We start from the raw sequence: 23486 nt of genomic DNA on the forward strand, positions 1-23486 counted from the left end.
GGAGATTGTAACACCAATCTTAGAAAGTCTTAGTAATAAAAAACCCAGAGCCAGATATTGGGATGAAATTTGAAAGATAAGAGAAATAGGACAAGCCACAGCCACCTCACCTTGCCAACTCCTCAGCTGATCCTGTTTCCTCAGACTGAAAGCCTCTGAGTCCTCACCCGGAAGGGATCTCAGTTGAACTGCTCAAAAGCCTCTAGTCCCTGGTCCTCATGCCTTATATACCTTTCTGCTTCCTGCCATCACTTCCTAGGATTAAAGGCGTGTGTCCTTCCCAAGCAAAGACATGAGATCTCAAGTGCTGGGATTAAAGCTATGGTGTGTGCCACCATACCTGACTCTGTTCCCAATATGACCTTGAACTCAGAGATCCAGAATGCTAGGAATAAGGGTGTGTGCCACCATTGACTGGCCTCTATATCTAATCTAGTGGCTGTTCTGTTCTCTGACCCCAAATAAGTTTCATTAGGGTACACAATATATTGGGGAACACAATATATCACCACAGGAGATAGTGTCTTTAAAAAAATATACTTCTTTTAATCTCAAATGTGTGTATATGCATGTGAGAGCACACGTGCGCATGCATGCGTGCGTGTGTGTGTGTGTGTGTGTGTGTGTGTGTGTGTGTGTGTGTGTGCAGATGCTCACGGAGTTCAGAAGAGTACTACAGATCCCCCTGGAGCTGGAGTTACAGGAGGTTGTGAGCCATGTGGGGACTATGTGGGGGGTAGGAGCCAAACTCAGTTTCTCTGCAGGAGCAGTACAAGCTCTTAACCATTGAGCTGTCTCAAGATGGGAGTTTTACAGAGGTAAAATGAGGCCACTGTGGCTGTAACCCAGCATAACCTTTGTCTTTGTTAGAGCTGCAGATTAGGACCCAGAGGTACATGAAGGGACCTGTGAAGACACAGGGAAGAGGTAGCCACCTGCAAGTGGAGCGGTCTCAGGAGAAATTAACCCTGTTGATACCCTAATTGTGGATTTGAGCACCCACAATTGTGACAAGTGAGTTTCTGTGGCTTATGCCATCTTCTCTAAGGACTTTGGATGACAGCATTAGCAAATTAAATCATGTCCTTTGCAAGTGTGCTATAGCGATAGCTGTTGTATTTTAGGCTGTGATGGAAGGTCTGATTGAAAAGTTTGAAAGTTAATAGACACAGCCCTGGTGTGTGGATTTCCCACACCGGCATTGTCTCCGGTGCAGAGGAGTGAGGAGTAGACAAATGGAGTGGAATTGACACTGTCAACTCAGAAGAGCAGCACTGTGGTGATATACTGTGTACCCTAATAAAGTTTGCCTGAAGATCAGAGAACAGAACAGCCACTAGATTAAACATAGAGGCCAGGCAGTGGTGGCACACACCTTTAATCCTAGCTCTCGGGAGGCAGAGATCCGTTTGGATCTCTGTGAGTTCAGAGCCACCCTGGACTACATGAGATTGACTCAGTCTAGGAGAGAAAACAGAACCAGGCAGTGGTGGCACACACCTTTAATCCCAGCACTTGAGATCTCATGCCTTTCCTTGAGAAGTCACACACCTTTAATCCCAGCACTAAGAAAGAAGTGATATGGTGAGTGGAGAAAGGTATATAAGGTGTGAGGAGACAGGAACTAAAGCCTTTTCAGTTGAGGAAGTTCATTTGGCTAGAGGCCTATTGGCTGAGGCTTTTCAGGCTGAGGAGTCCTGGAGGTAAGAGGTGGTTTGTTCCTTTGTCTCTCTGATCTTCAGGTAAATTTTATTAGGGTACACAATATATCACCACATAGCACCATGGAAGTTTATGGTGAGTGAGGCTCATATAAACTCTTTACCAATTTCCTATTTCTAATTTCCAATTCATATGTTACCCAGTGTCTCATCCCCTCACTTATCAGTGTTAGCTCCACCCATCCATGCCCAGTGTTAGCTCCACCCACTCATGCCCAGTGTTAGCCCCACCCATCCATGCCACCAATCCCAGCGTTTACTTAGCTTCTGAGGTAGGTCTACTTCGAAGGTGTAGGGGAGTTAAGGTAGACGACAGTTGAGTGGATAAGTGTCGTAGTAAGCACAGAACATATGGATGATTGACTTTCTCTGATCTGTTCTTCTCAAACCCTCACCCCTGCCAATTCTTAAGTGTTTTCCTGCACCCAAGTCCCTGCTTCAAGTTCCAATTTGAGGGAGGCCTAAACCAAGACAGATATAAACCGCCAGCACAGAACAGGCAGCCTTGTTCTAATCTGAGCAACAGTGACCAGTAGCTGTCTTGACACTTCAAAACCAGTTTGCGTCTATAGTCCCAAAGAGAGCGGGAAATGACTCAGAGGTAAGGAAAAGCACTCTATTCTGGTGACACATGCAAGGTATAAAAAGATCTTGATTAGCTGAATCAAGGGGCCCCTCCTCAGCAGGATGACGTGAAAGGTGAATAAAGGACGCTGTTCTTAAGGTCTAAGGAAACCCCTTGTCACATGATGGACAGAGTCATTCTTGTCCACCAAGCCTGTGGAGGTTTTCATCGACACAAGCTCCTGGTGAGTCAAGACATAAAGCCAAAGCCAAGTGGATGGTGTTGACCGAAGCATCCGGCCAAGGGTCGACAACACTGTGTCCATCATCAGACCCACCTGCTAGACTTTGCTGACTGGACAGGGAAGCAGAGCCCTCTCAGTTGCTACTCTAGAGTCCCTCAGCCTCATTTGTGTATTCACAGGGTGGGAAAGACTGTGTTTCCGGTGCCAGCCCAGCCTCGGCTCTATGGGCACTGGCTATCTTCACATGGATACAAGTATTTGTAATGGGTCTTACTTTGGACTGCCAGCTCCCGAATAATGACATGGAGACTTTTTATTAAGTTTGAAAGCTTGGCCTTAGCTTAGGCTTGTTCCCAACTAGCCCTTAAAACTTAAATAAATTTATATTAATTAATTTTATTTTTATATTATATCATTAATTTTATATAATATATATTTTATATTAATATGAAATGTTTATATTAATCTATGTTTTGCCACATGGCTCATTAACTCTTCTCAGTACCGTATGTCCAGCTTCCTCTGTGTCTGGCTGGTGAATCTCCTGCACCTTAGATTCTTTACAGAGTTCCTATCTCTGCCTGAAAGTCCCAACTATCCTCTCCTGCCTATCTATTGACCATTCAGCTCTTTATTAAACCAATCAGAAGGTGCCTTAGGCAGGTGAGGAAGGACAGAGATGCATCTTCACACAGTGTACAAGAAGATTATCCCAACAAAGTATCAGTGTCCATGGCTTTCTGCTGCCATGGAATTTACCTGCTGGTATTGAGGGCTAAGCTGCTCTGGGACCTCTGTCACACAGAGAGTTAATACTCATGAGCTTTCACCAGCAAGGGCTGATCATCAGTTCTGTCTCCTTCCTTCCTCTGGCAGTCATTCACATAGTGTGACTGAGAATTTTAATTGTCAGTTTTATTGGATTGAGAGATGCTTAGAAAATTAATAAAGCACACTCTTGTGTGTGTCTGAGAAGGCATTCCAGAGGCAATTAGGAAATGAGGGCTTTGACCTAATGAGTGATTTAGCCCATAGATGGGGTTTCAGTTGAGTAGACTGAGAAGTGGTAGGAATGTGGAGATGGGATCCAGTTGGAGAATGAGGGGTCACTGGGGACACACCTTTGAAGGGGAGATGGTTTGAATGGGAATAGCCCCCATTGGCTCATATGTTTGAATACTTGGTGGATAGTCAGTGACACTGTTTGGGAAGGATTAGGAGGTGTGGCCTTGTTAGAGGAGGTGTGTCATTGGGGGCAGGCTTTAGGTTTCTTTCTTTCTTTTTTTTTTTTTTAGATTTATTTATTTATTATGTATACAGCATGTATGACTGCAGGCCAGAAGTGGATACCAGGTCTCATTACAGATGGTTCTGAGCCACCTGAGCCACCATGTGGGTGCTGGGAATTGAACTCAGGACCTCTGGAAGAGCAGTCAGTGCTCTTAACCTCTGAGCCATCTCTCCAGCCCAGGCTTTAGGTTTCTAAAGCCCATTCCATTCCCAGTCAGCACATTCTCTGTGTGTGTGTCTCTCTGTCTCTTCTCTGCCTGTGGTTGTGGTCTCCAGATGTCAGCTCTCAGTTATTGCCTGCTGCCATGCTCCCTGCCATGACCGTCAGGGACTCCAGCACTCTGGAACTGTGAGCTCCCAATGAAATGCTTTATTATTATTTTTTTTAAGTTGCTTTGGTCCTGGTGTCTCTTCACATTAACAGAAGAGCAGCTGAGACAGAGGATGTGTCTGTTTTCTGGTTCTTTCCTTCACGTCTGCCGCTTCTTCTCGGTTGTGGGGAGGTGAGCCGGTCCCTCCATCAAGCTCTTGTTGCTGTATTTCTGCCTCCCCTTGGGTCTAAAGCAACGGAGTCATCCAGCCGTGGAAGGAGCCCTCTGAAACCCCAACCCAAAGCTCTCCTCCTTTCCAGTCGTTTCTTTCTGATGTTTTTCACAGCAATAAAAAGCTGGCTAACACATGTGCCCCCCCCCAAAGATGGAGATCATATGGGCTAATGCACTTTATAGGACTTAGTGTCCGTAAAACCCAATCCAGAGTCCAAAACTTTATATGCACCAACATGATGGTACAAGTGGAAAACTCCACACCAGGAAATGTTGCTTTATGCACAAAATTATTAAAAATATGCATAAAATTATTTCCTGACTGTGTATTTAAGGTGTGTATAAAATATGAGTTCCATATTTATATGACTTATTTACCTAAGACATCTCATAAAATATGTAAATATTCAAACTAAAATGGAAGTTGAAACCCCAAACACTTCTGGTCCCAAGCATTTTAGATAAGGGTCATGGTCACCTTGAGGACCAACTTCACACCAACTATGTCCTCTCATTTCCTGCCTCCTCACTCTGATCCCTGATTTATAATAATAAAAGGGCTCTCCTAATAATGTCCTTGACCACAGGCCTTTGCCTCAGCTTGTTGTTTGGAGAACCTAGGCTAAGGCCCATATTGTCTGAGCCACTCTCTGAGGTCAGAGGAAACCCCTGTGCTTCCTGGCTTGGTGGCCTGATAGTCAAGGACTCAAGGGGCCAGGGCTTGGACTAAGAAAGAAAACTAGAGAAAGATGGTGTGAGCCAAGTGCAGACCCTATTGTCTTATCCTGTTTCCTACCACTACAATAATAGTCAGGGTTCAGCATTCCACGATGAACTACATTTACCTCATAGTCTGGAGATTAGACTGGCTGAGGGCACGACGCTGGCATCTGGCAAGGGCCCTGCTGCTGTGTCATCCCTTGGCAGACGGGTGAGAGCAAGAAGGAGAGGGGAAGGAGACAACCCCAGTGTCTCAGTGGTGACATTGATCTCCCAACATCACACTGGGATAGAGGTTCCAAGACATAACATAGGGAGGCCTGCATCTGTCTTGCAAGAGGTGTTTTCTTCTGCTTAGACTGTCCCACTTCCAGGTCTATGTGTGGCTGTCACCCTGGAACTGGTGAAGCAGAAGCAGTGGCACAGATGGAACTGGACATCTTCCATTACAGCAATCCTTGTTTTCACAAGTGGGACGGAGAAGATGGAACAGCTGTGGGGTACAGCCAGCCTTTGACAGGGTAGAAATGCTCTTAGCTTTTCCCATAGCTGAAACTGTCCCTGATTCCTTCTCATGGTTTGGGGGCTCCCACCTAACTCCTGAGTCAGGCTTGAGAAGTCTGGTACCAGCAAAGCACCCAGGTCTCTGTTTCCATTGCTGGGGACAATCCTGTTACCAGGATAGTGGATTCCTTGTGGGAGGCACCTGAGCCTGGAGTTCCTGCTGGGAGTCCCTCCTCCTGCCCCACCCACTTTCCATTTTACACCCATCCACCCCCACCCCAGTCTGCTTCCTCCGCTTCTCAGGTTGTCCTTACCACACCTAGCCTCGATTCCAGGGACAGAGGCCAAAGGTCACAAGCTGATACCCTGCTGTGAAAGTATTGACTATAACCCTGATTAATATTTCCACTCCTGATGTTTTATGTAAAAATTTTTTTAAAGGAAATTCCATGTGTAAATCCAAATTTCTGGCTTCTGTGGGAAAACGAGACTACTTGGCAATGATGAACAGTCCCTTGACTTCTGTTGGCTGAGGAGTGCTGCCCGCTGTGCATGGGACACTTGCGCATCCATTCGAGGTCTTACAGTTGCCTAGAACTTCACAGGGCCTCTGTAGGTATTTCAGTGTGAGCAGTAAGTTTGTTCCATTAGTTTACTAGCTCTAACTGAGCACCAAGGACAGGCCTAACTCTAGACCCTGGGCCACGGAAGTTGCAACACAGACTATAGCGTCATATTCTGGTGGAGGCGACACACTTGAACAGCAGATTCATTCATAGTTAGCATTGCTAGGCGGCAGTAACTGCTGTAAGACTAAACATCAGGTAGAGGACATGTGAAGCAGTTAGGTCCTGGTGGGGACAAGTGAGATGTCATTTTGTAGAGAGTGTCTCTGAAAACCTTGAGGTTGACTGCAAGCAGAGACTAAGGGCAGTGGACACTCCCCAAAGCCAGGAGGAGGGATTTTTGTCACCAAGCCACCCCTGTGAGGACCTTTGTAGCAAGGGAATGAGCAAAAGGCCTTTAGGAATATTCTAGGACAAAATATAGAAGCCCAAACACCAAGCATTCTTGTTTGTCCTTATTTATTTTTAAATTCCAGTAAAAGTTAAACACAAATGAGCATCTTAGTAAGTACTTAATTTTGTTACTGCAAAATAGATAAAATTCAGATTTGGCGTTTATGCTTCCAGGAGGGTGAATCAATCCTCTTTTGTCCCCATATTTTAGGGAGCTGTCCTGTCTGCATTAGTCAGAGGAGCTACAGCCAGCTTTCTAATTAGATTCCCAGAGGGAGTGGGGTATGGCTATTCTTTAGAGTCCTTTTCTGGAGTATGAGCATAGCTAGTGTTCACCAGGCCCAAGTGTCTGACCACACACACACACACACACACACACACACACACACACACACACACCAAGATTTGGTTATCCACATAAACATGATGCTGCTATGAGTTAACTTTTCTATTTTGAGAAGCACATCAACTCAAAATACCTCCACCTTGTCTCAGACGCATGCGTGCTGACAGAGTCGCCAAAATTGTCCCCTGAGTAAGTGGCAGCTTTAAAACCCGGCCAGCTGAGGACTCCAGAGCAGAAGGTCAGCAGAGGAAAGTAGAGGTTGGGTTGCGAAGGCTCAAGGCGTCCCGCGGAGGTTCCTAGTGGTGGGATTTGATCTGAACGCGTCAGCAGCTTGACTGGGGTTCTGCTCGGCCTTGCCTGTTGCTTCTCCGTCTCCCACACTCCAAGATGAATGTGCAGGCCTGCTCCAGGTGTGGCTATGGAGTTTACCCTGCGGAGAAGATCAGCTGTATAGACCAGGTCAGTGGAGAACTTCTGTGGTCTTTGGGAAGAATGACGTACCTGGGACATGTATCTCGTCACCTCTGGAGTTCCATTGAACGATAAGGGAAGGACGCATTCTACCTTTCTTAGGCTCTGTTCATTTCTATATCTTTTGTGCTGCTTCAAGAAAAAAACTGTTTCGTTTTAACATATTCTACTCGTGTGTATAGCTCATGAGTTTTAGTTTAATTTTATCCATAATTCTCAATTTTTTAGCTTAAAGTCTGTGAGCCCTGAGTCTAGACAAAGACCACTAATTGCCAGGTCTTTTCTGTGTCTTTCAGACATGGCACAAAGCATGTTTCCACTGTGAGGTCTGCAAGATGATGCTTTCTGTTAATAACTTCGTGAGTCACCAGAAAAAACCATACTGTCATGCGTAAGTGTCTGATACCCGGCCGCCACGGCCTGACTTCTGGTTGTCGATAAGTAGCCAACTGAGGGATTGGTTCTAAGCTCCAAGCTGGACTCTGAGAGCACCTCCCCCAAAGTGCTCACTCTGATCCAGTCACGGAGGAGCCCTTAGTGGGACTTTAGGGGAAAGACCATCCCCACCCACCATAACCCTGTGTCAGATTATAAAACCTGCAGAACAGTGTAACTGCTGAAGATACGCATAGACAGGGCTTTAAAGTTCCTCTAAAATGATGTCCAGATCCATGACCATCCTCAGTGAAAATTCATCTCCATGTTACATGTGTTAAATTTACTTGATGTTTTTGAGGGATAAGATTTAGTGGCAAGTCACGAGCTGAATTCTTGAGTTTTGAGCTCATCCATCTTGAAAGAGACCAGTATTCTAAGAAGTCACTCAACCCCTTGGATCAAGCACTTTACTAATTTCCATTTGCATTGTATTTGCAGCCATAACCCTAAGAACAACACTTTCACCAGTGTCTACCACACGCCTTTAAATCTAACCTTGAAGAAGCCTGTGGCAGCCGCGGGTGGGGTAAGTCACTTGGCTTTGCATTTTGAAATAGCCTGTAAGGGAAATCCTTGGGCTCAGACTCCTGCTGATCTTTGTTTCTGTCTATATACCGACCAGTTCACTTCCTCCTCATACACACGCAAAGTGCTCATAAGTGACTAATGCTGCTCTTTGTCTTGCTGCAACATTAGAGGTCAGCCCACAGGTCCTTGATTTGAACATGATCTTTGTATCTGGCCAGCCACCAGCCAGGACACAGTGGTGTCACCTTATATAATAGGCCTCACATATGCTAGGTAGTTAATACATAGAACAAAATTTACAGAGCTGACAAAGATTCCAAAGAGCCCTTCTCTCTCTCCCTTGGCAGTATTTTGGAGTAGAACTCCCTTGAACTGAGAAGTGGCTGTAATCTCACTGTCCCCCATGTGGGGGACAGCTCAGAGATATTTTGAGAAATGAAGTTTGCTTTGGGAGGGGAGTTCAAGGGCTAGGCGGACGAGGGTGGTGTGTTCATGAGTCCAACAGTTTGCTTCTGTCACCCACCCAGCTGTTGGAATTGTCACATCTATTAATACGATGAATCATTGGCCCATGAGACGGCTCTGTGGGGTGGGATTTAGGCCGATTTCTAAAATTAGGAATTACCCAACAGGTGGAGGACTCTCTAGTAATCTCTCTTCACCCGAGACTCCCTCCCGGGTGCCACCCCTGTTTGGGCTGACTCACTGGACTGGACTTAAGGAAGCGTGTTAACGCCGCTGTCCTTGTGTGTATCACTGCAGCTGCTGAGAGCAGACCTCCCTCCCTAAGTGCTCTGCACTGTTTGTGTGTAACAAACACGTGGCCCTGACCGGGAGGCTGCTTACATCACTCCACACACATTACAACCCAGCGGAGCAGGTTCTATTCTTGTCCCGTTCTCCCAAGAGGAACCTGAGGCTCAGAGACATTATGCAACCTGTACACTGCCATCTGTGTACAAATCCGGATCTGTCTGACTGCAGAGTCCATATTACTGCCTCACTTGTGTACATTCCCGGAAGGCGGTAAACTGCAAAGGCCAGAAAAATTAAAACTTCATGTATCCAGATGTTTCTGCAGTTAGGTACAGGGAGAAGAACTTTCCCTCAGAATGCTGTTGGTTTGTGTCTACTCTCCGCCATTTCCTAGCCTCCCTCAAGCCTGGCAGGGCTACCTTACAGTTACACAACAGGGCACACAGTGTTTACCTTTCCTTGGGTGGCTGTGGACTCACTCACTCCCTTTTAACTGTGTATGACCGACCTAATTTGGCAGGGTGCCAGGGTAATCTATCATTCTCTTTTAGATCATAGGCAGGAATGCCAGTTTCCTGGGATGCCTGAGTGTGTCTATTTGTTCACATCTATGACTATGTGACAATGTGTACGTGTTCATATGTTTTTGCACATGGTCAGTGTGTATGGGTGCTAGCAAGTGTGACTAGGCATGCATGTACATACAGATCTATGATACATGCACTGCTGTATATATGCATATGTTCATGTGTATTGTATCTTTGTGGTATGTATGTATATACACATATGTGTATATATGTATGTGGTGTGCATATATGCATGTGTGGGTATGTTTGTGTATAAATATGTATGTACATATATATTTATATGCATATGTGTTTGTACATTGGAATACTACACCATGCATTTTTGTTCATGGATATACATATGTGTGCACATGTATAGTTGAATATGGTATGTACATGTGTATATGTGTACATGTATGTATGGTGTGTATAGTATGTGTGCATATAAGCAATTTATTATTGAGACCCCTTTCTCCTATTTTTTTATTAGGAAAAATTGAAATGAACAATCATGTCCTTTCTAGACCTCAAATCTTTGAGCTACCATAGGGTGTGTGATGAATGAATTTTCAACACTACCCTTCCACCTCTCTGAGAGATATGGCCAATTCAAAAAGAAATAAATGCATTGCTTATGTGCTAAAATTTTCAAAAGAAAGGCACGCGCCAATGATGGGGATTTTGGGTAAAGACTTTAAGCTGGCATTTGTCATAGGTCTATGATTTTCTGCTTCACAAATGTCACTTGGAAAAATAAATATTTATTAAGCTAGAACTTCCTGTTTTCTGAGAGTGGATGGAATTTCTAGAAATGCTACCTTGCAGCTCCCTGCTGTTCAGAGAATGAACTTCCTGCTCAGGATCCCCAGTGGCATTTCCAGCCTTTGGCTGTTCCCTCTCTTACTCCTTGGTGTGGCTGTGACTCTCACTTGGTGCTCACAGTGTTGGGCAAGGGCAGCAGGGCAGCTTTCTGAAGGTGGGATAGAGCCTCTTGTTTCGGTGACATGTTGCTTATTCCTTAAGTCATGGTTCTCTAGCAGGGTAGTTTTACCCTCGTAGGACAACATTTGCTGACTGGGGACATTTGTCACTATCACAGTTGGGAGGGAGGAATTATTGTATTTGGTGGGTAAGAACTAAGGCTGCTGTGAAACATCCTGCCATGCTCAAGGAATCCCCCAAGACAAAGATTCATCTGGGCCTATGTATCAGAAGCCGTGAGTCTCTGAACTGCTCATGACAGTCTCTTCCAGTCCAGTAAGGGACGTGTGCAAAGTCATCTCAGTCCTGTACCGACAGCCTGCCGGTCTGCGGAGGACATTACGCAGCAGCAGCAGGCTTGGGAAGTCATAGACAGAAAATGCCCTTGACAGGAAACTGGAATTCCTAGGTTTTTCTCTCTGCCCTTGTTTCTCCATTGTCTGTAAAATTAAGGATTTAAACTTCAACTTGTAAAAACTGAAGTTTTGGGGCCCCATCTCCGATCCAACAAATTGTGATATCTTGGCTTTGGACCTAAGAACTTGTTGATTTTTCTCTTATGGTGAGTCCTTCCACAGCTCTCTTTAAGAAACCTTTGCTTTTCCCCAAATCATGAAGGTACTGACATGTCAGTGCTCTCCGAATTGATCGGAATGTGGGCATGACATTTGTACATCTGTGTCTTTGCCATCATAGTCAGAATCATGGTGTGATTTATAGATACTGCCGACAGCCTATAATATTGGTGTGAAAATATGAAGGCTCTGGGACAGCTAGGAGGTCTTGAGGGATACAGTAGAAGGGCTTAGTTTACCAGTTCTCAAGGTTTACTGTGAAAGCAATACCTAGTCACTTAGTGGACTGACATAAAGACAGACCAGGGAGACAGACCAGGGAGACAGACCAGTGACACAGTCCACTGAGACAGACCAGGGAGACAGACCAGGGAGACAGACCACTGAGACAGACCAGGGAGACAGACCAGGGAGACAGACCAGGGAGACAGATCAGTGAGACAGACCAGGGAGACAGACCAGGGAGACAGACCAGTGACACAGTCCACTGAGACAGACCACGGAGACAGACCAGTAGATGAGAATACAAAGCCCAGCAATGAGTTGCCCATGTGTGAACGTTTAAATTACCAAAAAAAAAAAAAAAAAATCACTGCCGTTCAATGTCGAAAGAATGCTCTTTCGGTCACATGTTGGAGAGATTGATGTTTGTACACTCGATTACAGCTAAATGGTGAAGAATGCTAAGACTAGATATTTTTATGGGGGAAGATTAATTTGACTCCCATCCTAACACTATACACAAAAAAGCAACTGAAAGGGTATTACCAGTCAAAACAGAGAAGGGATAAACTTGCATGGAAACACAAAAGAGACAATCTCCATGACATCAGAGAGCCAGTGTTTTATCTAGCCTGGTGGATGGTGAGTGACAGATTAGTGGGAAGGAATCGAGTTGGAAGACTTTCCCCTGTGCTAAGTTTGTGGAGAATTTAGCTTTAAAAAAATTACATATCCACTTGTGTGTGTGTGTGTGTGTGTGTGTGTGTGTGTGTGTGTGTGTGTGTGTGTGTATGTGTGTGTGTGTGTGTGTGTGTGTGTGTGTGTGTGTGTGTGAGCATTTGTGCCTGGCTGTACTTGTGGAGGTCAGAAGACAGCTCATGGGGACCAGTTCTCTCCTCTCGCCATGTGAGTGTTGGGAATTGAGCTCAGGTTGTCAGGCCTCGTGACACCTCTAGCTTTTCAGTCGCACCGCTCAGTAGAGCTTTACACACGTCACCTGGCTGGTGGCACAACGAAGCCGCCGTGAGACATTGACACAACGAGCTCTGTGTTACCGCTAAGAGGCCTCCCGGCTGAGACTTGGAAGTGTCCCGATTCAGCTAGGCATTGCTTCTTTTCTTTCCCTCCTCCGATGGAAATGTCACTGGCAACGCTTTCACTGTACACAGGTCAACGGCCAAGAAGATGGCGAGCCGTTTAAATCCATTTTCCGTTGGGACATGAAGTCCAAGGATGGAGCAGGCACACCCAGCAGGCAGCCGTTGATGGGTGAGGTGAGTGGTTTGGAAGGAGAGAGGAGGATGCGGACTATGCAAGAGAAGATCGCTATTGCTACCACTTCTAAGGAAACCACCAGCCTTTCTTTACCCGCCATGTCACTCCACCTGTCACCAGAGACCTCCACTAGTCCTTCCTGAGAGCACCCCAACTGTATCTGCCCGGCTCAGATTTGTCATGTTCTTTCCTCCAACCACAGGGCCTCTGTCGCCAGGAAGCGTGGCCCCAGCTCGTGGCCAGTGTTGCTCTTCTTCCTGTGACACTTCTCCTGGCCCCAGTCCTTCCTCTCCGTTCCTCTGTCCCCCTCTGATTCAGTCACTCCTGCCTGGCCCTGTGAGGGCCTCCCCAAACGGCTTCCCCTCTTCTTGTCCCAGTCCAGTGTGCCACATCAGTCACACGGTTTCCTGGATATCTTCCCATGGCCTGTTTATTGATGACCTGCTCCTTAAGATATCCCTGGGCTATGTGTTTTGTGCACATGCACAGTGTTTGCACTCTTCTCAATGTAATACACATAGCAAGCACTAAACCTTAACTTCCCATCTCCATCCCAGACCACGCAGTTCACGTGCCCACCTTACTGATCCTGCAGGTGTCCTTCTAGACTTTCCTGTGTGCTTATATCTGCCTGAGATCTGTTTATAACTGTCCCCTGTCTGTGTCTATCAATCATCTACCTGTCTCTCAATGTTCTATCCATCTCAGACTTCTAGTACGTAATTTGGGCACACCTACTACCTTACTGAAGGATCTGAACTGAGCTATTTAGCCACTGTTTTTTCTTAATTTAATTTTTATTTTTCAAATTATTATTATTATTTTATACACACACATATATAATGAATTTTGGTCATTATTATGCCCCTATTATCTCACCCACTGAAGCCTTCAAGTCACCCTCCTACTTTCATGGTTTTGTGTGTGTGTGTGTGTGTGTGTGTGTGTGTGTGTGTGTGTGTGAGAGAGAGAGAGAGAGAGAGAGAGAGAGAGAGAGAGAGAGAGAGAGAGAGAGAGAGACAGATTACTGACATGAGCATGGATGGGAGATTATTTACTGGAATGTGGACCACTAATCAGTAGCTACACCACTGGAGAAAAGCGACACTCCCTCACCCATCAACCTTTAATGGCCAATAGTCCCTCAGGGAAGGATGTGACGTCACGGGCTCCTCCCATCCATGGTGTGGTGTTGCTGGGACCAGTCTTGTACAGATGTCGCCAGCTGCCCGGAGTCTTGAGTGCTAAGTCCAAGAGATGCCTTTTTTTTTTTTAAAGGCAGGGTTTCTCTGTGTAGCCCTGGCTGTCCTGGAACTAGCTTTATAGACCAGGCTGGCCTGGAACTCACAGAGAGTCACCTGCCTCCACCTCCCAAGTGCTGGGATTAAGGGCGTGTGCCACCACACCAGGCTGCAAGAGACTTTTTTTTTATGGTGGCCCATTTCCTCATCCTTCAGTTCTCATGTTCTTTCTCCCCCTTTCCTGTGATTTCCTTGAGCCTTGGAGGGAGTGATAGAGATGCATTTAGGGCATTTATTCTTGGAACTTTGAGCAGTTATGGGTCTGTGCCTTAACCACTGTGTGTCTGATAAAGGCTGAGAACATCATTAATCCATGGATATAATCATCAATATTCAGAACAGTAGTAGGATGCCCCTAGTGCCAATGACCTCTCCGGCCCTGGTGTCTTGATCAGGTCACAGTGCCAGATCCATGTGTGTCCTAAGTTCCCTCCTGTGGAGATAGGGCCTCAAATCAAATCAGAAAACAATTTTATCACCTATAAAGTAAACTTAAAGAACTTGTTAACCCGCAGGGCTATTGTGAAGATTAAAGAATAGGCAGATGTAAAGATGTCAGAAATAGTGTTAGGTACAAGAATCGCGGCTGTTATTATTTCTATTGACAATTATATGCCAATGTATTTTTTCCATTAAGCAATTATTATTACTTTCCAACTGTCTTTCCATTTCACAGATACTATTTATAGAGCTATCTCCACATCAGCATCCTTTCCAGCTGTGTGGATGTGTGCTAAGGATACACCATTGAGAGCAGATGTAGGGTGCAACCTGGTAGGGTAGGCAGGGTTGTCTGCTCTTACAAATGATAAAGTTGCAACAATTACTCTTTCCCACAATCTCTTTTGGATACAGCAGGTGTTTCCTTAGAACAGACAGTGAAAAGTGAGGTTGTGTTGTCCCAGCGTACATGCCTTCTGATTTTTGATTGCTCTCTCATACAGGTTACTTTAAAATCCTTTATTTTCCCTAAAGTATATGTAAGCACATTAATGTCTTTTCATTGCTATTTATTTCCTTAGTTTTATTCCTGAAGTTTTACAGCAAATATTTTTAAAAGAAAAATCTATTTTTTTCTTTTTCCTTTGCTTTTCCCATTGGCATCTTCAGATACAAAATAAGTAGTAGGTTTTTAAAATTTTGCTGGGTAAAGCTAACTTACCTCAGACCTCCTGCCAATGGGGACTTCTCCCTGCCCAGGCTTACTGTACTGAGGGGCAAAGAAATGTTTTATTGCATTTGGGAGGTTTCTGTAACAGACGATCTCAGGGAATTCAGTTATCCAAGGTATTAGGTCATTTTCTAGTCTGAAAAACACGGGCAGTTTGGTTGGCTGAGACCCTGCATGTAGGAGCAACTTGCTGTTAGATTGTGTTGATAGTGAAGGATTGCTGGGGGAGTGTGGGGTGGGCTGTGGGGGGTGTGGGGTGGGCTGTGGGGGTGTGGGGTGAACAACCAAACATGCAGGGAATGTATCTGGATGCGTGTGCCTGCTTTCTTTATAGAGAGACTATTGGCCGGGGTATGGAGAAGGGAACACTTGGTGTCCAGGAGCTCTGCCAGACCCTGAGATTGTAAGGATGGTTGAAGCTCAGTCTCTCGGTGAGGTAAGGGCTTATGAACCACTTACAATAAGTATGTAACAATTCCTTCACATATTCCTTTCTTTTTAAGATTGTGGTAGACAGAACACCTTCCCCTTGTCTTGTCTTGACTAATGTCACTGTGGCAAAAAAACTCCTGACAGAAACAAAGGGGGTGTTCGACTTTGTCTCATGGGTTCAGGGGAGCTCAGTCAATCATGGCAGTGACTTGTTCACAATGTCTACCAAGAGGCAGAGAAATCAGTCTAGAACCTGAAGTAGATATGACCTTCAAAGGCTGGTCCCTAGTGACCTCCTTTTGACAGCCATACTCCGTCCCTAAAGGCTCCATGCCACCCTCAAAATAGTGTCACATGCTAAGCCAGGGAAAAAGTATTCAAGACATAAGCCAGGAAGGGGGTAGTTGAGCTAAAATGCCTCTCTCCCCAAGACTCCCATGTCTCAATCTCTGAATCCCATCACTTGGTTTCCTCACACGTCAAAGACAATGTACAGATGTGATTAAGTTTAGGATCTTTCGATAGGAAGAACCTGGATTCTGAGGGCTCCCCACAAGGTTCTCTCTAGCCAGTAGGCAGGGAGGCCAGAGTCAGAGAAAAGTCACTGTAGTGATAGAAGCAGAGGTCAAAGCCATGACGGGTCAAGAAGTGAGGAACACCAGGGCCTCTGGAAGATGGAAAGGAAAGAGAAAAATTCTCCTCTTGGTGCTCCAGAAGGAGCCAGTCCCGTGGCCCACACTAGACTTCTCACCTCCAGGACGGTGAGGGAACGCCTGGACAGTGCTGGAGTAGAGAGAGCTGGAGCAACCCTTGACTGAGGATGGCGCCCTTGCTCCTCCTGTACACGGCTCTGTACATTCTGCCCATGGAAGACCCTGCTTGGGAAATCGTTGTTAGCTCTTGTGATTTGTTCCTTTGAAAAACAGAAAGAAAGAGAAACACAATTGCTGAGGTTCTACTTCTCATTAGAAAAGTTAACCCATGGGTTGCTCAGAGAGTAAGCAGGGAAAATGAGACATCTTCCTTCCTGTGCTGGAGAGCTCTCCCTGGAGATGAATTCCAGCCGAGTCGCTTGGATTAATGACCGTGTTATGACACAAGGGCACCCGAGGGAGTTGAACCAGGCTCCCCACAATATTCTCTAAACACTGATCCCCTTTGACTTAGGGGAATATGGGTCCTCAGTCTTGATGGTGTTATTCAAGGATCATGTTCAAACTTATCCCAGAAACTGACGTGTTTCCCATGTATGACATGAGTCCAGTGTCACTGATGTCATTGCCATTTCGTGAGTTCTCATCCAGGACCAGACTGGTTCTCACGCCTCTGCGGTTCTCCAGCAGGGCTATACAGAAGGCTACGAACAGCAGCAAGGTAAGGGGAGTTTCCCAGCGATGATCACACCTGCCTACCAAAGGGCCAAGACAGCCAACCAGCTGGCCAGCCAGGTGAGAGTCCCTGGGCTCATGTGAACCCTTGATGCTAACTTCTGACATGAATGCAGCCAGCCCTGCTATTCAGGAAAACAACAAGAAGAATGTTTTATAGGGTTGTGGGGAAAACAAAGTTTTCCTTATAGTGTGTCTTCTGCATCTTGATTGGGCCACATTTACAAAATGTGGAAAGGGAGGGATGCAGAGACCATATAACTCACCCAAAGACTAAAATAAACATTTCTCCAGGTTGCTGGTTTTTCTTAGAATGGATGTATGTGGGGGAACCTGCCCCCACTTTTTTCCCAGGGTACTCTTGAGGAGAGGGATAAGAGATATTAGGTAGAAAGATAGAGGGGAGAGAAACAGATAGAAACACAGGATAGCCTTGGGAAGGCCTGGATCAATATCCACTGGCCCCTCCTGTCTCTTCTAAAGGGCCTTTTATAGGACTGCCAAGGAGTGGAGCGAAAGACCTCCCCTAGCACAGCCAAGTGCAGAGCCTTCCAGTCACCTGGTAACCACACACATGGTCAAGCCATCCTCTAATGCAGCCCTGCTGGGTAAAGCAAGCTCAGATCTCACTAGGAAACCTTTGTGGCCTCCACAGATGTGGATCTACATGGAGAATGGCATAGCCTGAGGGTTAAGGGCTCTGGCTCTAGAGACAAAAACTTAGGATTTGAACCCTGGTTCTCTCAAACATTCGCTGTGTAGCTCTGGTCACATTACTTAGCTTCTCTATCCCTCAACTTCTTGTTTGTGGTAAATAATAGTTCCACTGGATGTAATTGTTGAAATGGTCACATGAATTGCTATTTAGTAACACTTAGAAACACCTGGTACTCTAAGTTGGCACATCAGCAAAGATAATGTTTGTGAGCATAGACTTGGTTTGTTTTGAGCATGTCTGAAGGTTTAGCTTCTGGAGAGCTGTAAGGCAGGGTCCTTGAAGAGGCTTGAAGTAGGTATGGCCACGGTTTTGACTCAGGTTCTCCTTATCAGGTACAATACAAGAGAGGCCACGATGAGCGCATCTCCACGTTCACTCCGGTGGCAGACACCCCTGAGCTGCTACGGGCCAAAGCTGGGGGACAGCTTCAGAGTGATGTAAGAAATGATGTAGGAGGGCTGGAGAAATGGATTAGCAGACAAAACATCTGCCACATAAGCATTAGGACCAGAGTTCAGATTCCCACAACCCTTACAAAATCCAGACAAGTGCACTGCCCTGCTCGCAATCCCAGTTGCTTGGGAGGCAGGGACTGGGGTTCTGGGACAAGCTGGCTAGCTAGACTAGCTAGAATTAGAGAGAGCTTCATGTTGAGTGAGAGACGCTGCCTCAATACATAAGGTGGAGAGCAACCAAGGAATATACTAAACTCACCTTCAGGCCTCTCTATGTAAGCACACCCATATGCAAAGGAGCTTGCAGACATGTGTGTACCCACCCTCATGTGAACACAATATGCCCCTGGCCCACAGCCCCACCCCTGGCCCACAGCCTCACCCCTGGCCCACAGCCTCACCCCTGGCCCACAACCTCACCCCTGGCCCACAACCTCACCCCTGGCCCACAGCCTCACCCCTGGCCCACAACCTCACCCCTGGCCCACAGCCTCACCCCTGGCCCACAACCTCACCCCTGGCCCACAGCCCCACCCCTGGCCCACAGCCCCACCCCTGGCCCACAGCCACACCCCGGCCCCACCCGGTACAACACAGGGATGTGCTGAACGCCAGCCACACAGTGTCCTCATGAGCCAGGTATTGGGAATGAACAGGCAGATAAGACGAATTCAGCCCACCAAGCAGTAAGCTGTTAAACACATTAAGGACTGTCCAAGGTGGTAGGCAGGGGCTCATGGTACTCTGAGAGGACAGCCCCTCAGATGGCGATGCAGCAGGTCATTCACTGCTTTCTTTTGAATTGTCCAGGTGACATACACAGAAGACTGTGGAGCTCAGAGAGGGAAAGGCAGTTTTCCTGCCATGATCACACCTGCTTATCAGATAGCCAAGAGAGCCAATGAGCTGGCAAGTGATGTAAGTGCCTGTGGCTATGCACCATGATAAGGAGGAAGCGGGATCTCAACCTGGATCAGGATCCAACTTCCTGTCTGCTTTTACATGCTTACCAGAGCCAAGAAGGACCTTTCCGTCTTCACTGTCAACCATTTTCCTGTGACAGTGGCTTGCCACTTCATGTCTGAGATGGACTCCCTAGACCCCCACAGAGACAGAAGGCCCCACAAAGCATGTTTTTTCTTACTCTTGTGGCTCTCCTAACGGGACTCATTGAGTTTTTTCTTACCCTCCGAACAGGTGAGGTACCATCAACAATATCAAAAAGAAATGAAGGGTGTGGCTAGTTCTGTCGGAGGAGCTGAGGGCAAGATGGCAAAGGAATATGCAGACCGGTATGGCCAGGTATGAGGTGCTTCTGGGAGTGGCCTGTCTTCTCCAAGGTCAGTTCTGTTTGTTCCCTACAGCTGTGACAGCCATGGATATTATTATCAGAGTTTGGACTTAGGTCCAAACAATATACAGACCACAAATCCCAAGCACCTTGAAAAGAGAAGCTATACCAGTGTGGTGACTTGGCCAATAGTACGATGTTTTCATCTGTTTACTGAAGGACAATTACCCCATTTCAGAGACTGATAGCAGCATGCAGTTCCTCCTCACAAAGTTACAAAAGGTTTTATTCTACGTGGTTTCTGGTTACACAACACACATGGCTGATGAGGAGCAGTATGGAGATGTCAAAGCTCCCTTCTGCATAGATCTGCTGTTGGGCTTCCCAAAGTAATATTTGAGACCAACGGAATACAACCACATGTGTATTCAATAACAGCATCGGGGGTGGAGAATCTCTTGGCTTATCTGATATTGTGATGATTGATGATGATGATGAGGAGGAGGAGGAGGATGACAGATTTTTATGTATTTATTATATAATGGTCCAGGCTCCAGGATCTAGCATCTTATTTACCACATGGTACTTCTTTGGCAGTCACTGGAATGTCCTGTGTGGAGGAGCTTTCCTGAGATCAGTCTCTTGAGCTGTCACTGCTGAGCACCGCACATTCCAGGAAGAACGCATTACTGACCAATGCTTTTGATTGACTCACCAGGCTTACTCAGAAGAGTCTGATGAACCTAGGGGAAAGGGCAGCTTCCCGGCCATGATCACCCCAGCTTATCGGAACGCCAAGAAGGCCAATGAACTTGCTAGTGACGTAAGTACTGGCAGAGTCACAGAGGTGGAGATAAGGGAATGCTGAGGGCTGTGCTTACTGAAAGTCATGTACAGACACCTCTCAGGGCCAAGTGAAAGCAGAATGCTAGCCTGCCCCCAGGTCCAAACTCATGACATCTTCTTGATCTGCTCATAGACTTTGAGTCCATTTATCTGTTCACATGAAAATGGGGCTAGACTAACTACACTGGTCATTTGTCATTTGAAAAGGTACAAATGCTGGTCCAGGCAGATAAGCAGGTGCGAAGAGAATCTTTCCCAAAACCCCATAGTGAAATTGAGCCTCTTAGGGGAAAAGCTTATTGAATGAATGTAACAAGTCTTTCTCTGTCCCACCAGCCAGCTCCCAAATAATGACACGGAAACTTAGTTTTAATTCTGAAAGCTTGGCCTTTAGCTTAGGCTTGTTCCTAACTACCTCTTACAACTTTAACCCATTTATATCAATCTACATTCTATCACATGGCGTTACCTCTCTTCCATCTTGCACCTCCTGTTTCCTCTCCGTGTCTCCTGTCAGCTCCTGTAAGCTTCCATTATCTCCTCCTTCTTCCTGTCTCTGCCCGGAAGTCCCACCTATACCTCCTGCCTAGCTATTGACTTTCAGCTTTTTATTAGACCAATCACAACAAATACATCGTCACACAGTATACAACTGTCCCGCAACAAAAGAAGTCATGTGATGATCAAATGTGACCCAGTGAGTGATAAGAGGCTTTTATTTGGAGAATGTTAGGCAGCAGGCGGTCCTTGAGAGATGGGCTATAATTAAACTCAGTAAAGTGTGGCACTTATTGTAGTTCTTAACATGCCAACTTGGACTTGGTCTCTGACTGGAAACTAGTATCACTTCATCCTTTTACCCTTCCTCCTCCTCCTCCTCCTCCTCCTCCTCCTCCTCCTCCTCCTCCTCCTCTTCCTCCTCCTCCTCTCTGCTACTGTTTAGTGAGGACCCAGGCACCCAGGGCAGCACCCCCTTTGCCCCGAGAAGGGAAATGCAAGACATTATTCCTCTCTCCTCTGCAGACAGAGCAGAGATGGTGTTGGGACTGAGTGCAGGATGGGTTGGAATGTCTCTTGGTGATGCTTGCCGGAAGAACCTCTCTCACTTTCTCCGGCAGTGTTAGAGTGCAAAGTGTGGGAAGTGAAGTGTGGAAAGGGCCAGGGAAAGCTGTAACACAAAAAAAGAATCGAGTGGTTTCTAAATTTAATAAGAGATTTTAAAGGATCCAGAGGAATTTTCCTTCCTTTAGAGAATTCTGTTGCATTAGTGTTAGTATTAAATCCGGATTGTTGCAGATGTCTCGTGCGGAGTGCGGCAACCACAACCCAAGATTCTCTTTGTGTGCTTCTTCCAGATCAAATACAGGCAGGACTTCCACAAGATGAAAGGCGCTGCGCATTTTCACTCCCTCACAGCCCAGGACAACTTGGTCCTTCAGCGAGCTCAGAGTGTGAACAAGCTTGTGAGTGAGGTGAGTGTTGGGGAGAGCCATACTCCTGTACTGTCCCCTTTTCTCTCAGACCGGAATGCAGTGGCCCTGTTTAAAAAGAGTGCTGCTGCTGGTGGCACATACCTATAACCCTGGCACTCACTTGACAGGTAGGGCAGGAGGGTCAGGAGTTCAAGGCCACTCTAGGCTATACAGTGAGTTGGAGGCCAGCCTGTACTATGTGAGACCCTGCCTCAAATCAAACAAAATGAAACTGCATACTATCTGCATGTTACCACTTTCCAAATAATGCATATATAGAACCAAACAAATCTTTCTCTGTGGGCTCAAAACTTTCTTACTAAATATTCAGAAGTGCCAGATTTGTAGCTGTCAGAAATCTACTAGACGATACAACTTGTAGAGATTTGTTTTAATTTTTAATTGCTTGTGTGTGCATGCATGTGCACATATGTGAATGCGGGTGCCCTCAGGAAACAGAAGAAGGTGCCAGGTCCCCCTGGGGCTGGAGCTCTAGGCAGTTAGGAGCCACCCAAACCGGGAAGCAAACTCAGGTTCTCTGCTAGAGCAGCAGGCACTTTCCCCCTCCACGCCATCCGCCCGGCCTGTACGCCCCAACTCTTAAAATCATAAGTGTTACATTAGTGTGGAATCAAAGCCTAGAAAGACTGTTTCAAATGCCACATTTCTCTTATCACTGGAGTCAGAGTTCAGAGAAGCTGTGTCTATTCCGTGAGTTCCACCTGCCTTCCAGGTTGGTCTGGCTGCTGGGTGTATATTGTTTGAACCACCCTGTGTGTAAGCCTTTCGGAACTAGGACTAGTTGGCAAGAACACACGTCCTCCAGCTCCCTGGGGCTCTAGTGTCCCTTCCTAGTGGCTCCTGTCAGCTGCACTGCTGCTCAGTACCTTTGAGTGGCAGCTCCGACTATGGGAAGAACTGTGGCTGTGAAAAGTGCCCCCACACCGTGTTCTCTGCAACTTAGGCGCTGAGATGCAGATATCATAGAGCATCCTGTTCTTCTGTAAGGCCTGAATCTCAAACCAATCTGATCGGTGACCTTCTGACCTTTGAATACTCAGAATCAGACTTCCCTGAGCCTCATTAGGAGCCTTGGATGCTTTGAGGTGGTCTGGTGCTGAGAGATTAGACATTCTAGATGATTCTAGTACTCTGGAGCAGATGTCAGCACCCTATGGCCTTAGTTTCAGATCTAACTCACAGCCCAAGTCTAGCTCAGGGCCTGTTTTATAAGTGAAGTTGTGTTTGGGACACAGCCACATTGTATCTGCCTACAAACTGCTTTTGGCTGCCATTAGGCTCTCACAGTGAATTTGAGCACCTGACATAGAGACTATGTGGAGGGCAAAGCCTGAAATATTTGATCTATTTTGTTAGCTATATGACATATGATATAATAACAATTATATTAATATATAATTAATATTAACATATGATATGTGTGATACATATAATACGATCATTTGTTAGCTTTGGTAAACCTTGACAATCATTGGACCATCTCTTTTTCTTTCTCTCTTTCTTTCTTTTTCTTTTTCTTTTCTTTTCTTTCTTTTTTTTTTTTTGGTTTTTCAAGACAGGGTTCTCTGTGTTGTTTTGGTGCCTGTCCTGGATCTCACTCTGTAGACCAGACTGGCCTCAAACTC

General features: G+C 46.1%; 1 protein-coding gene and 1 long non-coding RNA gene across 7 annotated transcripts in view; one reads left to right on the top strand and one right to left on the bottom strand.

Annotated features, from left to right (window-relative positions):
* Window positions 1-7276: 7276 nt before the first annotated feature.
* Window positions 7277-23486, bottom strand: part of LOC128125268 (uncharacterized) — a 48245-nt gene continuing 32035 nt past the window's right edge. For both annotated transcript variants that reach the window (XR_008223124.1, XR_008223122.1), the window contains exon 3: window positions 7277-7384. This is a non-coding gene — a long non-coding RNA (uncharacterized LOC128125268). The remainder of the gene's footprint in view (window positions 7385-23486) is intronic.
* The window catches only part of Nrap (nebulin related anchoring protein), a 71544-nt gene continuing 55364 nt past the window's right edge, over window positions 7307-23486 (top strand). For 3 of the 5 annotated variants that reach the window (XM_052762434.1, XM_052762438.1, XM_052762437.1), the window contains exons 1-11: window positions 7307-7413; window positions 7722-7816; window positions 8302-8389; window positions 12661-12765; window positions 15573-15674; window positions 17014-17118; window positions 18109-18213; window positions 19042-19149; window positions 19429-19533; window positions 20241-20345; window positions 21724-21840. In XM_052762434.1, the coding sequence (XP_052618394.1) occupies window positions 7342-7413; window positions 7722-7816; window positions 8302-8389; window positions 12661-12765; window positions 15573-15674; window positions 17014-17118; window positions 18109-18213; window positions 19042-19149; window positions 19429-19533; window positions 20241-20345; window positions 21724-21840 (1107 nt within the window). In that variant the 5' untranslated portion in view covers window positions 7307-7341. Of the gene's footprint in view, window positions 7414-7721; window positions 7817-8301; window positions 8390-12660; window positions 12766-15572; window positions 15675-17010; window positions 17119-18108; window positions 18214-19041; window positions 19150-19428; window positions 19534-20240; window positions 20346-21723; window positions 21841-23486 lie in introns of all 5 variants that reach the window. The other 2 variants (XM_052762433.1, XM_052762435.1) reach the window with 1 other exon arrangement.

The sequence above is a fragment of the Peromyscus californicus genome, unplaced genomic scaffold (assembly GCF_007827085.1).
Source record: "Peromyscus californicus insignis strain IS unplaced genomic scaffold, ASM782708v3 Scaffold_4__1_contigs__length_199733344, whole genome shotgun sequence".
Classification (NCBI taxonomy): Eukaryota; Metazoa; Chordata; class Mammalia; order Rodentia; family Cricetidae; genus Peromyscus; species Peromyscus californicus.